The 14690-nt window shown below is 37.2% G+C and overlaps 1 protein-coding gene across 1 annotated transcript in view; it reads left to right on the forward strand.

Annotated features, from left to right (window-relative positions):
• Window positions 1-557: 557 nt before the first annotated feature.
• FAM73A (family with sequence similarity 73, member A) overlaps window positions 558-14690 on the forward strand; it is a 36383-nt gene continuing 22250 nt past the window's right edge. Inside the window, exons 1-6 of the mRNA XM_009073592.1 lie at window positions 558-656; window positions 3008-3185; window positions 4163-4299; window positions 4555-4681; window positions 5120-5256; window positions 5983-6106. Coding sequence (XP_009071840.1) covers window positions 558-656; window positions 3008-3185; window positions 4163-4299; window positions 4555-4681; window positions 5120-5256; window positions 5983-6106 — 802 coding nt within the window. The remainder of the gene's footprint in view (window positions 657-3007; window positions 3186-4162; window positions 4300-4554; window positions 4682-5119; window positions 5257-5982; window positions 6107-14690) is intronic.

Here is a 14690-nt window from a genome sequence, read left to right on the forward strand (position 1 = left end):
GTTTCGCCCCGGGGAGCGAGGGAGATGCGCCTGGAACGGGGAGATTACGTCAGGCTGTAGTGTGCGTTTCTCACTGTGTGTCTGCAGAAAAAATGAATCGCTGAACGGGGTAAACTTTTTCTGCTGCTCTGAAGTCTTTTAACTCGTTTAGCTAGCAAATACATTTTTCCAGCAGTAGTGGTCTTAGAGGCAGGGGGGTTCTGTGTATGATTTAGAGGATGCAATAAGCTAGTAAGGCAGCTAGTGAGAGGAGCCTGAATTGTCTGTAGGTCTTGGTTCTACATCTGCAGGTCTGCACAGAGCACTTGGATGGAATGGAGCCTCAGCTGAACCAGCACATTTGCTCTCTTCTCATTAAGACTTGTCTTTACTCAAAAACATCAATCAAACAAGTCGTGTACCTGTTATGTAAGAGGTTCAAGCTTGTTGAAGAAAATTGTCCTGAGCTTCTATTGCATAACTTAGTATGTATCCTTCATTTGACAGAGTATTCCAGAGACCATCTGTGACTGTTTTCAAGATAGTTCACTTAATGAGGTTATGGGAGTGAAGGAGCCATGTCAGAAGAGGCTGTTACTGAGACACGATTTTCTCTGAAGACAGTAGCCTTACAGGTGTTTCATCTTCCCCTTTCTTGGTATTATTCCCTTAACCAGGTAATAAATACGTTATCTAAATATTGTTATTTTTCATATACATTTGGAAGTTTATTGCAATGTTATATATGCTCTTGTGAGCTTGATGTGAATTTTGTACAGAATACCTTGGGGGTTAGTTTGTTTATGACACTGGACTAAAATAACTGTGGCTTTTTGTCTTTTTTCTGCTAATAAATGCTTAGTACATCCTCATACATCTGCTTTATCTGCACTGTCTTTTTGTCTGCCATTTGTAAGAGCACAATGATTGTCATCAAATATCAAAATCCTCAATATCTCTTTTTTTTGTAGAATTTTTTAGGTATTTAAAAACTAAGCATAACTGCCATTAAATTCTTAATTAATAGTATTGAGTGTGGTGTGAAATACTTTGTAGATTGCTAGTACATCTTGACAGGTTAATCTGAATGATAATTCATTAGTGTAAATCAAAAGTCCTTATTCTAGTTTTTGAGTCACTTCTGTTTAATTAAGTAAGGGCCACAATGACTAAAACAAGTCAGTGGTTCCTTCAAAGCAGGCTGGTTTTTAAACATGTTCAGTTCTTTTCGCTGGTTCTGTTTGTTTTACTTAGAGAAAGATCTTTTAAAGAAAAAACTTAGGGTTCCATTAATCACAGTATTTATTTTTATGGATGGCCCTGGAGTGGTTTATTTTCTTTCATTTATGTTACAGCCAAGTTTTGACTAGCAGCATGGATAGCAGTCACTCAAGTCTGGGTGAAGAGAACATTATGATCTGAGTTTGCAGGTTGACAGGTTTTCAGGTTGAAGTGTTGTGAAGCTGATATGCCTTGTCTGCAGAGGCATAAGATTTGTCCTGGAGCACAGTGGAGGAACTGTCATTGTGTAGAGATTCAGAGAAGAGAGGTATTAATTGCCTATAACTACATACGTGATAAAAGATAGAGTGAAGTAAGCCACAATTGCTTGAGAAAATACAAAGGCTTCAGTCATAGTCCTCAGCAAATAAATTTCTTGAGGAGTGAGCCATGTTCTGATGCCATAATACACAGGGTGAAAAAGAGGTTCTAGTTGACCGTGCAAAATATGGTCCTGTAGATTTTTTTCCATTCTGTGTATGCTGAAAAGCTTATAATTAGGAATGCCAATAATATTTTTTAAGAGTAGATATTAGTAGGTCCTAAAAGGTTTTGCTTTTAAAACCTGTCTTTAATATGACAGGATTTTATTTCTATTGAATTAGATGTTTGTAAGCAAAAGCTATGCTGTATTTTATACTTGCTTGTAAATACTTCTCTTACTACAGATAAAACCAGTATGAGATGTTCTCAGTCTTAGCTGCATCTGATTATTTTCACAGTTTTTTTCCATAGAGTCCTTTAAAATTCTCATTGCAAGATCGACTGATTTAATTTTTCATATCCTTTTACCATGTGCAACTCCATGATGTGCAGCTATTAACTTTCCTTTCCTTACAGGTTTCATTTCACTGTCAGTCTATTTGTGAGCATGTTTGTAGGCACACACAAATTTAAAATGATTCTTTGAAGCTTTAGTTCTAGCATTTAATTTTGTGGGCTTCGAGTTTTAATCTCAGTTATTTGGTGATTAACTCTTTTCTGTAGCCTTTTGTGAGTATGTGTTTGTGCTGTGTTTCAGGCATTTCCCTTTCCTTGCAGAGTGCAGTGCTGGGCTGTAGCCTCAGTCAAGGCACAGTACCACAAAGCACAGCGTTCTCAAGCCAAAAGTGCTTGACTTGTTGGTTGCAAACTCAGTGCAGAGAGAAGCTTTCAACACTTCTATAAATTACATGATGCTGACAGTATTAACCAATTGCACAGCACCCAGGGCCTGCCAGAGTGCAGTGTTACTGTGAGGGCCAATTCTCTCTGGTATGAGGCGTCGTGTTACAGAAACACCATATTAGGCCCAAGGACTGGGGATCTGGTTTTCTCCCAACAGTCAGTTCCTCAAGCAGATGGGTATTGTGTATGTTGGCTCTCGTTTCCAATTAACCTATGACTGATCTATACCCAAAATAAAATATAATTTCTTAAAACCTGTTGATTTAGAAGAATATGTTTAAATGCATATTCTTCCCAGATTGGAACACCACACAAATGTTGGCATTAGGATCTTCCCCTCTGTCACAGTGCAAGAAATAGTGTAGCTGTGAAGGGTGAGTTCCTTCTCAGTATTTTTTGCTGTTAGAGAATTAACTGAAGCTCTGCATTGTCCTGTCATTAAAAAATTTTAACAAAAATTTGGAAGTTACTTACTTAGATCCCCATAGTTCCTGCATTTGCAATATACCTTACAGTTCTTGGTGCTGCTCTCTGTCTCTCAATGCATGTTTTGTCAATGAAGCCACACTTTTATTTTCAGATAAAACTCTCCCCTGGGTTAAAGAAGCTTTTCACAGTTACAGCAGTGAGTGCAATATCTGTGATTTTTCTGGCCCATCACTTCAAAAGAAGACGTGGAAAGAAAAACAAGAAAGTGCCACCATGGGAACCAAATCATCTAGTATTAGAGTGTACCAAAGCAGCTGCTTCAGAAAAAGGTACGTTATGGAATACCTAAGTTGGGTTTTTGTTGTTTTCTTGGAGAGGAATAAAAGGGCTGTGAGGGGATGGGTGTGCATTACAGTATATAGTACTAGAAAACTATTTTCTTTTAGTCATAGAATAGTTTGTGTTGTCAGGGAGCTTTCAAAGGTCATCTAGTCCAACTTCCTGCAATGAGCAGGGATGTCTTGAGCTAAACTAGGCTGGTCAGAGCCCTGTCCATCCTGGCCTTGAATGTATCCAGGGGTGGGACATCCACCACCTCTCTGGGCAACCTGTTCCAATGTTTTACCACCCTCATTGTAAAAAAATCTCTTCCTTACTATCTAGTGTAAATCAACCCTCTTTTAGTTTAAAAACATTTCCCCTTGTCCTACCACAGTGGGCCCTGCTGAAAAGTCTGTCCCCATCTTTTGTTGTGTAGGCCCCTTTTAAGTACTGAAAGGCTGCAGTGAGCTTTCCTCAGAGCCTTCCCTCCTCTGGCTGAACAACCCCAACTCTCTCAGCCTTTCCTCAAACAAGAATTCTTCATCCCTCTAACCAACTCTGTAGGATGGAACATCTGAGTAGGTTTGAATTGTTAATATTTGTCAACTTAGGAACAGTTGCAGTGTGTTATAAAGGAAGCTGGTCTTATTCTCAAAGGTGAAGTTTTAATCATGAATTTGTATGAAAACTCTCTATATCAATAGTATATTAACAGTGGGGTTTGCAATTCTTGTGGATGTATCTCAATACTGAGAAATGCAGATCTAACTTTATAGAATAGGAAAATAATGATGCTCAAATGTATAGTTAATGTTATAGATACTGACTGTTCTAATTTGTAGTTTCCCATATAGAACTGTAATTAATAATTGTTGTTGCCTCTAAACTGGATTTTAATGAAAATAGTAAATGCAGTTCTTGATAGAATTGCAAAAGATGCTATGTTCTGAGTTTGCAGGAACTTTAAAATAAGTGTATCTCTTAGGTTCGAGTTGCTCCAGTAGTCGACAAAACTTGACTCTTTCTCTGAGCTCTGCCAAGGAAAAAGGATCTCAGTCTTGTATCTGTGCAAATGGAGGACTTTTCAGTAAATACTCTGGCTCAGTTCAAAGCCTGACCTCGGTAAGTAAAAGTGTTTTAAGACTCTTGGATGTCTGTTAACTTGCACGGAATATGCATCTAAACTTTTCACTGAGCCCAAGGAGCTTTCCTGAACAAGCTGCACAGGTGGCCAGAGATGCTGAGAAGCCATTTTCCTTACCACAGAGAAAACCTCCTTCTAGGCAGATGGTTTAGGTATAATGTGGTGTGGCAGGAATGTGGTTTTAAAGATGCTCTCTCTAACAACACTTCAAAATATATTTATTTTTACCTAAGGTTCAGAGTGCCACCTCTTGCCACAGTTGTGCTTGTGCCAATTCTAATTCCTGGGATAAAGCAGATGAAGATGACATTAAGCTTGTCAATATTCCAGTGACTACACCTGAAAATTTATATTTGATGGGTAAGTCATAATAAGAATATTCAGCATCTACCAGAAATGAATGTAAATACTTTCTTGGGTTTGTGGTAAAGTGACACACAATGTTATTGTGATATTCTTTCTCAGTGTCCTGTTGGCATGTCTGAGAACATTTCCCTAAAATAATGAAGTCATACTTGATCTAAAGTTAGGTTTTCAAAATATTTTTAGTCCAATACTTGTACTAGTAATCTGTAAAATTATTTTTTAAAGTAAATATGGAAAAATGTATTGAACATTGTTGTTTCAATCATACTGTGAACTTTATCGGACTAAACCCACCAGGAATTGATGTTGTTTTAAAAACTTACATCTCTGTGATAGTCATGCTCATTTTAGCTGCATACTTTCCTGTGTCTCCAAAATGTGAATGCACGTGAAGCTGTTTCACAGAGTGGAGGTGTTGCTGCTCTCCCCTAGGTATGGAGCTGTTTGAAGAAGCTCTGCGGCGGTGGGAGCAGGCACTCACATTTCGGAACAGGCAAGTTGAAGATGAAGCAATTTGTGGTTCCATTAAGACGGGAGCAGGAGATGCAATTGCTGAAGAAAATGTAGAAGTGAGTATACTCTATCATCTGCGGTCGCTGCCCTGACAACTTGTTGCCTTTTATTACCTGAATCTTTTCAAATTCACATACCAAACTGGAGAATTAATTCAATTCCGGTTTAGTGGTATTGCACTTAAACTGACTTTGTTCCTTGTAAATTTTTTTTGGTTGATGGTTTGGAGAAGGGCAGGGGGAGGGAATTAGCATTATTTATGTCTTGGCAATTGTTGATGCATCAGTGCTTGCCTCTGGATGGTATTATCGAGCTACTAAGCATACTACTTCTCTGCACATAATCCCTTGGGCCATCTCTTCCTTTTGAGATTATGTGAGAGGGTATCTGCATAGCTAAGATGGAGGTCTCGGGATAGGTGAATCAATTTGTGCATATTCACAAATAATGTACTTGTTCTTATGAACTATATACTAAAATTACTTTGAAATAAAAAGATGTGTGACTTTCATTATTTCTAGTGTACTAAACATCACAGGTAAGTTTCAAAGTATTTGAAAATGTGGATTTTATTTTATTACAGTAAACAAAATGTGTGTGTGTTCAGAGAAGTGTGTACAATTTGGACATTGAAGTATTCATCTGCCAGTGTCCTTATGCGGTTTGTAGGAAATTAATGTGGCACAGTTTGCTCTTTGAAGGCTTAATATCCTTAGATTTTACAAAGGAACCTGACAGACTGTAAACAAATAGAAAATCTTCTCGTGTCTGTCTGCTTGCAGGATATCATTAGTGCTGAATTCATTCATAAGCTTGAATCCCTTCTTCAAAGAGCTTATCGTCTTCAGGAGGAGTTTGAAGCCACCCTTGGGGTCTCTGATCCTGCTGCTCTAGCTAATGATATTGGTGAGTACTCCTATTGCTTGCAATAATGGCTCTTGGGGAGTGGGGGAGTCACATAATATCCACTGAGCAGAATTATACTTATCAGTAATCAACAGAAAAAAATCACGTTCTTTGCAGTGTTATGTAATGTTCGATGAAGTGCTTGGATTTTAGATAACAATGGACTGAAAGGGAATTTTTTCATTTTAGCTTGTCAGTATACATGGGAAATGTTAAAATACTTTGCAGCTTGCTAAAGTTGATGTTCACTTGGGTATTTAAATATTTATACAGCAAGAATATATGACCTTTTTCATAGCATGGGTGTATTGCAGCATTTTGGAAGTTTTATGTGTCTTTTGAACTGTCAAACTGTGTATGGTTTGTCATGATTTTTCTTATAAAAAATGAAAACCAAACTAGAAGGACTTAATCTGAAATAGATAGATAACCATTAGCAAAGCTCTTATCCCTGGTGATTGGATTTTATCAGTTGTGAGTGACTAAACTGTTAAAATGGCAAATACAGTGAGCAGTTGCTGCCAGACATCATGATTAAGCTCAGATAGGTTATTTTTATTTAAAGAAGTGGTTTAAGATGTTCTTAAAGAGTGATACTATTGTGCTGTTTCATAATTCAAGATGAAGCATCTGATCTCAGTTAACTGTCAGTGTTGAAAGGCAGAAGATGTGGGGTTGGTTTGCCCGTAGTCTTGTTTGTTAGGCTGCAGCCTGACTGGCACGAGGTGGCAGTACTCTCCTCTCATAGGCCTTCTGTGATCCCGCATCTACTGAATACAGCTCTGAGTGAGGTGGGAATTAAATTTAGGTCAGAATTGGCTCTCTGACCTATCTGCATACACCTGTAAATGTAATCCTGAAAGCAGAAAAGTGTTTGAATGTTTCATTTTTGGTATTTGAAACCATAAACCATAAATAGAGTTGCATTGTATATCCAGTATTAAATTAAAAGTTTATTTGTGATTTCTGTCTTCAGGCAAAATTAGTAAAATGGTATTCAAAGGACTTAATGTGTTGCTCAGTGTGTTCAGTTATTGTTTTGCTTGGTTACCCTGGAAGTATTTTAAATTAGTATTTCAATTTTTTTAGATGCAATAACTGGATCTTTGTTTACCAAGAATGTTCTGAGAATTTATTAATTTCAAAATGTCTTTACAGAAATCATTTGTGATCTCTTGAGTAGATGTCTGTTACTATATTATGAATTTTATTTGTGCTAACCCAGATGAGTGAGGAGAACAAGTAATGAAGTAGTTTAGTGGATGCTGTTTTCTATGTGCAGGATCTGGGGCTTTTCAGTGTTAGCTTGAATTTGATTTAAACAGCAAGTAATACAATAAAGAATGCTTCAGTTTGTCAGAATGTTTTAGAAAAAACCCAGGACTTGATCTGCTTTGAAGTGCTATGGTGCTCAGAAGATTTTTGTTCAATATTTGATAGATTAGCAACACCAGGAATGGAAGAGTTGAAGAGTCACAAGAATAAGCAAGTCCAAGAAGGTTATGGAGTCCTAGTGGTCAAAAGAAATAGAGATTACAGCATTCCTTACATCACTAAGAATAATACCCTGCTGCAAAATCCAAACTGCAGTTGTGAACAGGAACAGAAATGAAGGGTCCTGTGCTCTGTAGGGATGAATATAATTTGTGGCAAAGGAGGCAGCATTGGCTGAGTCAGAATCAGGGTTCCTGGGTGATTTGTACCTAAAACCTCTTGAAGCTGATAAAAGAACTCATCCTAATCCATCATTTACTATTTAGTAATCCTGGAAAGTGAAAAGTGTTCCAAATGATTGGGAAATTGCCAATTTCGTTCCAAATCCTAAAACACAACCAACCCCCAAACTCTGACACCTCATTCCTGTGAAATAGAGTTGCTAATTTGCCCTTCTTTTAGCACAGACATAATAATAAGGCATTTAATTAGTACCAGTTAATATGGTTTCATGGTTGATACTTTTTCTTAGACTGTAGGTTTTTGAAAGAGCTGCAATTTGGTGAATTGATATAGCAGACATTAGATTATCATAATTAGCTCACTGACATGAGCATTTATTTACACTTCTGTCTGCTGTTAAGGGAAAGATTTACTTTTTAGGGAAGATGTTTGGTCAAATGCTGTTATTTTATCAACTATGTAGCTGATTATAAAATCATGTGTAGAGGTGGAAGCTGATAAAAAATTATAATTATGGGCATTAAAAGCATTGAATTAATGTAAAGCAAAGGTTAGTAATACAAATTATCTGTTTAAATGGTGGCTATCTACCAGATTACATTGAATCCAGGCAAGTATGGATTGTGCATAGAAATAAGAGATTTTAAAAGAAACATAATGAAGAAACACTCTTGGAATGCATTAGGAAAATTATGAATCACAGTCAGTGTAAATTCTTTGGCTATGTGAAAAGGACATAGAGATGCAATCTCCGTTTTGTATGGTTTGAGAATACTGTGTCCAGTTTGGTTCTTCATATTTCAGAAGATATGGAGATACTAGACAGCTTGAAACAAGCCATAAAAGTCATCCATGTTGTGGAAAAACAAGCTAATACATGTTTCAGGTGGGGTATGTCAGCTTCTTATTGAAGAAAACACTAGAAGGTGACTGACTTACTTGTTCTGAATAGCTGCTTACACATGGAGAAGGTATGTGGTGCTGGGGGATTTGTAGACCTTCTTGTCAAAGTCATAACTAGATCAAATTTCTAGTTGTTGAAGTGAAACAAGTTAAGTTCTGAAGTAAGTTGTTTCTGATGCGTGTTGAGGGTACAATTTTTATTTTTTTAAGGCTGTTTTGAGGGTTGTTTGCATTCTTCTTTGGGAGGAGGATAAGAACTCATGGGTAGATGGTCATTGGTCTTTGTGGCATTTAAGTGTTTATCTTACTGCTGCTATTTTTACTTCTTCTGTAGGCCTTAGAGTGAACAAGAAAAAGTCTTTTTTTGTCCTGAATGAATTCATAATTGCCCAGAGAAGCTGTGGATGCCCCAAGGCCAGGTTGAAAGGGACTTTGAGCAACCTGGTCTGGTGGAAATTGTCCCTGCCAGTGGCAGGTGGGTTGGAACTAGATGATCTTTAAGGTCCTTTCCAACCCAAAATTTTCTGTGGTAACCCTTGTGGCTTGTGGTTAGAATGCTTAGAATAAGCTCTTCTGCCTCAGTGTTGTAACTATTGACAATGAACAGTAATCAGAAAATGTTTTGCTCTGTTTTTTCTTTGATACACAAGACGGTTACATATAGTTTGTGGATTTTTCTTCCATTTTCTCCATCTGAAGTGCCTGTGATTAGCCACAGCTGCAGACTGGGCTCTGACAGTTGGGCAAATGCTATCAAGTGCTACATTAATGTCTGACTAGCTCCTCTTATTCTTACTGGAGTTATAATGAACTCCAGATTTGTTCAGGAATGAAACTTAAAATGGTAAAACATTTCTATCCATTTCTGGTTTTCAGATTTCTCTGTAAACTCTTCTGTGAAACTTCTGGAACTCCTGAAACCTCTCTCTGCACTACTAGTCTACTAGTCACAGATGTTGCTCCTTCCCAAAACCTTTAAATGTTATTCTTCTGGGTCATCATTTCCCCCTACCTAGTCAAATTAAGATCTGGTGTTGCCATTGATCAGTCATACCACAAACTTGCTTTTCATTTTGTGATCCCTGTACTGTTTGAAGTTGGTTGTACATGATAAACAGTTTGCTAACCAGCACTGAGAAGCAACCTTCTGGAGGAGACTGTGGTAACATGCTACATGGGAGAGTCAGGAATGAGTTACTTGGGATCCTGCTCAAGTGTAATAGCTTATCACTGCAACCACTGTCTTTCATCATGTGGCTTGAAGTGCTTCTCTTCTGCCTGCCATGACAGGTGGTTCTGATATTTCACAATATTCAGGTATTTCTAAGTATTCAACTTTTAGCAGTGCAGAAGATAGAGGTGTAAATAAATACATTTTTTCCCTGTGGGTAGAATTCTCTTAATAGTAATAATAATAATAATTGCAAATAACAATTTTCAGCTCTGTCAGCTGTTGTTGAGTTACCAGCAATGAATAAAGCCCTGGGAAAGACTTGCATTTTAAATAGATGAAATAATGGAATGCCATTATGTTCCATGTTGTTGCACTCTCTGCTGGACTTTCAGAATTATCATATAAACCAGCAAACTGAAATAGAATTTCTGTAGAAAAATATTTCTGGGCATGAAAATAAAACAAATATGTAGAGCTAAACTGCAGTTGTTCTTATGCTGATCCTCTTAGGAGTGTGAAACAGCATGGGAAGCCTTCAAACAGACTTTCCTGAGGAGGCATAAGCTGCACTCAGTCAGAAAGGAGGCAATTGGCAGAAAATTATGAAACAAAATATTCATCTTGTTATTTTTGAGTGATGGATGTAGAGGGGTGGAGGGTTAAAAGCTTCTAATACTTTCTGTAGTCTGTCCTTGAAGAAAGTTCTCTTATTTTATTTTTTTTTCCCTTTTTCCTATTTAGATCTTTTCTAGCAGACTGAAATGTTAGTCGAGCTAACTTGGGAGGAATGCAAAGAGTTGGGAGAGAAACAATAGCCTTACTTACTAGCAGAATTGCAGGTCAGAGGGGAAAATTCTCAAATTGTAGGGCTCCTTGTCAGAACTGAATTCCTAATACTTTACATTATTATTTTGATTTCTGCTGTAAAAAGGGATGCTGGCACTCAAACTAGTGGTGGCTTGTGTACTCTGCCCCTTAAACTTTTTAAAAATATTTAAATGTATGCAGCAATTACATTTCAATTTCTAAAACACTTTTTATTGTATATATTAGTTATACAGTTTAAAACAAACAAAGTGTTTGAGCTCCTGCAGTAAAGGTCTGTGTTGTTGGATGGTTTTGTTGAAAGGTTTGTCTGTTTCTTTTTTTAATTTTCTTCTCACACTCCCAAGATATGTCTGGCATTTTGGAGAGAATCAGCACAGCCTTTAACCTAGTGATAAAACTGTTTGGAGAACTTATTTGCATCTTAGAAACCTTTTCTCCAGCAGCTCTTAAAACAAACAAAAGTCTTTGCATATTCAGTGAAACTGCTGAAAGCTGATTTTTATATATATTTTTTTAACACAGACTTCTATAATGTTTTACTGTCCATGGATTAATATCTAGAGCCTATTTTTTTCCTTCCTGCCTCTGAAATGTTATTGGAAAATATTAGTTTGAATGTTTTACTTGATTGTGCACAAGCAATGTTTCAGTTTATAATTCTCAGCCTTCAATGAGGAGCAGTTTGTAATAATTCACTTAGGTGTGCTTTAGTAGTATATAGTCTAAAATAATTCCAAAGTAGTGTAACTTCTTGTGATAGCTTGAAGACTCTTGCTTGTTTTGTGTTCCTTGAAGATAAATTTATATTAAATGATTTCTTAGTTTCTTAGAGAAGGACAAAACATTTTCTGGTGGCTGAAACAGGATTGAAATTGAAACAAAAGAAAATAACAGCTTTTTGTTTACGTGTGGGATTATGTTCAGCCCCAGAAATGCTCTTATAAAGGAAAGGAAATAATGCTACTAACAGAGGAAAAGCCCAGAAAAGTTACTCCATTCATACTTTAAAAAGATGAATGCACATTTTGAATGTAAATTTTAGCTAGTGCAATTTGTAGAAGTTCAGTAGCTGCTGATACTGAGGTCTCAAGTGCAACATTGCTGCAACTCCTCATTTCCGACTAACAATAGGTGTTCCAAGTGCAGATGTTGGGTTGTGTGTCTTTTCTAGTCAATAATATATAAGGCTTTCCTTTATAGGCATTTGGCCAATATTAGTAACATTTCCTTTCTAAATCCTCTTCTGCAAAAATCTGTATCAGAAAGCACCTAGGGATGATGTTGGATAGTGGACTAAGATTGGTAGTTGAAAGTTCAACTTAGAATTGTAAGCAAAATTATTTCTGCAAACATTCTGTCTATGAAAAGATTATAATACTCTGTTTTCTCAGTGACAGACTTAATTTTGGCAATACTCTACTAAAAATGTGAAATAGCTTTGCATGGACCTGCAGTGAAGATACTGGTGCCAAAAATGATTAGTATTCACAACCTGTATCTTTGTTGGTGTTTGATAACCTAGAGTGTATGTTTGTGTTTATCTTAAAAGCTGAAATCTTCTCTGCAGTGGCTCAAGATTATTATCTGTTTTATTGTACAGTGAACCAGCACTTATTGTGGTTACCTAGCTTGGAGGTTGATATGGATAGGAATTTCCAAAAAACACTTCAATAAGATCAGAAAGAGACTGTTTCTGGTTTTTTGAGGACCCTTGTTACCATTTGCCTAACAGCTTTGCTGTTAGATCCAACTGTGCAGGCTATTTATACACCTTGTTGCTTTTCCTTAAATGGCTCCCTGAGCCCTGTCTTGTTTCTGTCCACACCAAAACTCCTCTTTAAGCCCTTGTCTCTCTCACTTCGTGACTCCTGCCATGTTCTCATGTCTTACCTCGTCCGTTTGAAACCTGCTCCCCTGACACGGACTTAATGTTGTTTATAAAAATCACCTTTGCTCGTTTTACTGGCCAGATCATTCCTCTCACATACTCAGTCTTTCTCACTCAGGAGCTTCTCCTCAAATGTAATACAAGCGAGTCCTCCTTTTAACTCTAAAGACTGATTATAATTGAGCCACAATCCACCCATGTGATTTTATTTCCCAGATGTTGTTCCGTTAGCTGTTCCTGTGTTTCCCTGCTCAGTCCTAACACAAAATGCATATCAACTGTTTCTGCTCACTCCTTACCACATGTGAGCAGCTGCAATCCTCTCTTTCCCCAGATCTCTCCTTAGCATGAGTCTTCTGGTTCCATAGTTACCCAGGCAAACTCTTAATTCCTTTATCCCTCTTTTTCCTTTCTTCTCTGCCTATCAATTTCAAGTCCCTGATAAAAAGGGGTAAGTACAAAGAAGCTGTTTCAGTTCCTCTCAGGAGTAAGGAACATTTGTACAGTAGTTTATGCAGTCAGTGCCCCTTCAGTAGTACTCAAGTAGAACTAGTTATCTATGTGTTTATCACTCTCCCCACAGCAGCAAACACTCATGACTAGTGCTACTTGAAAGGCATATATTTTTAGTGTTCCTTTTGCATCTTTTTTTGCTGACCATTCATTCTACTGCTTAGCTTTGGTCAGTAGCTTTTGCATTGTTTTAAGCCTGTTTAAAAAAAGTGTATATTTACCTTCTTTTCCTGTAAAGCAAAGTTACTATTTTCCCCGTTCATCAGAGCTTGATTTAATAACCACTTGCCTGCATTTTGAAAGGTGATGTGTGGAGTAACAGGCCTGTTATGCCTGGAAACAGGCAGGAAGTTGCTTTTTTTATTTCTCCTTTCCCATGTTCGTGTAATACATTCTTAACAAGTTATAGTTTACAAATTCTTTTTCTTACTGAAAAGGATGTACTTTTTACTTAAAAGGACATAGTTAACTTCTGTGTTTATATACATGGTGAGTATAAATGATCTAGAGGCAGGAAAAATCATACCAGACAGATGGCAAGGAGTGAGAGTGGGACAAGTGTTTATTTTTCTGGCTGCAGTATGGCAGTGTGAGGTTATGTAAACTGATGATCAGGAACATGTTTTGGCCCATAGGGCCAATTCCTGTTTTAAAACTTAGACTAAACCAATTTCTTCTTGCATTGCAGTCTACTTTTAGGAGAGGCTTGCCTGAAACATTTTGGGGCAAAAGGAAGTAATGAGAGCCAAAATAGGGTGGGGGAGACACAGACAGTGATAGTTTAGATAAGTTAGAAAAGACTTCAAAGGTAATCAACTCTTGGCTTGGGAGCTTAGTCTGCAAAGTGCAAAAATGATATTTTGAGCCTTTCCGATTGCTTTTGAGCACAATATTAAGTATGGAATATTGACAGAATCATAAAATCAGCAAATACAGATCTCTTCATGACAGTTTTATTAATTCAGTACTCTCGTTAGGACTGAAATAGCTATACTGCAGGCTGCAGTTTATTTTCATGGACTTAGAGTTAAAACATTGTGTCCAGGTGCACACATGGAAAAACTAACAGCTTTTCTTAACTGATGTGTCTACTATGTTTAAATCTTGCTGCCCTCTAAGTCAAAGGCTCAGACCCATCAGCCTGGCAGAAATGGTTGTAGCCTACCCAGATAGCACAGTCTTCAACAATTGCTATTAACTGGAGTTACTTAGCACTAGCCATACCCCATCACTATAGCTATACACATTTATTTACCAAGCTTAGGTTGGGAGTGTTTTTTGAATTGTTTACCCTGTAGCTGGGAGGCTCAAGTAGTTTGTGTAAGCTAAAGGCCTTTTAATATCTTAGAGTCTTCTTAAACTTTAGTTTCAGCTTGCAGTGAAACTATATGTGGGTGTAAAATATTTTTGTGGAAAGTTAGTAGAAGGTTCTGTGAACATTAACAATGGAGGAAGCAAATTTTATTATTTACGTGTCATTTATCTCTCACACATGTATTTGTGCAGTTAATTGCTAAAACTGTTACAAAAATAACTGTTTGAGTTTGTTTCCCTTTTGATGGTTCAAGCTAAAGCTTTTTGTCTTTTTCAAAATACTGTCA

This window comes from Acanthisitta chloris, unplaced genomic scaffold, assembly GCF_000695815.1.
Source record: "Acanthisitta chloris isolate BGI_N310 unplaced genomic scaffold, ASM69581v1 Scaffold25724, whole genome shotgun sequence".
In the NCBI taxonomy this organism is placed as follows: domain Eukaryota; kingdom Metazoa; phylum Chordata; class Aves; order Passeriformes; family Acanthisittidae; genus Acanthisitta; species Acanthisitta chloris.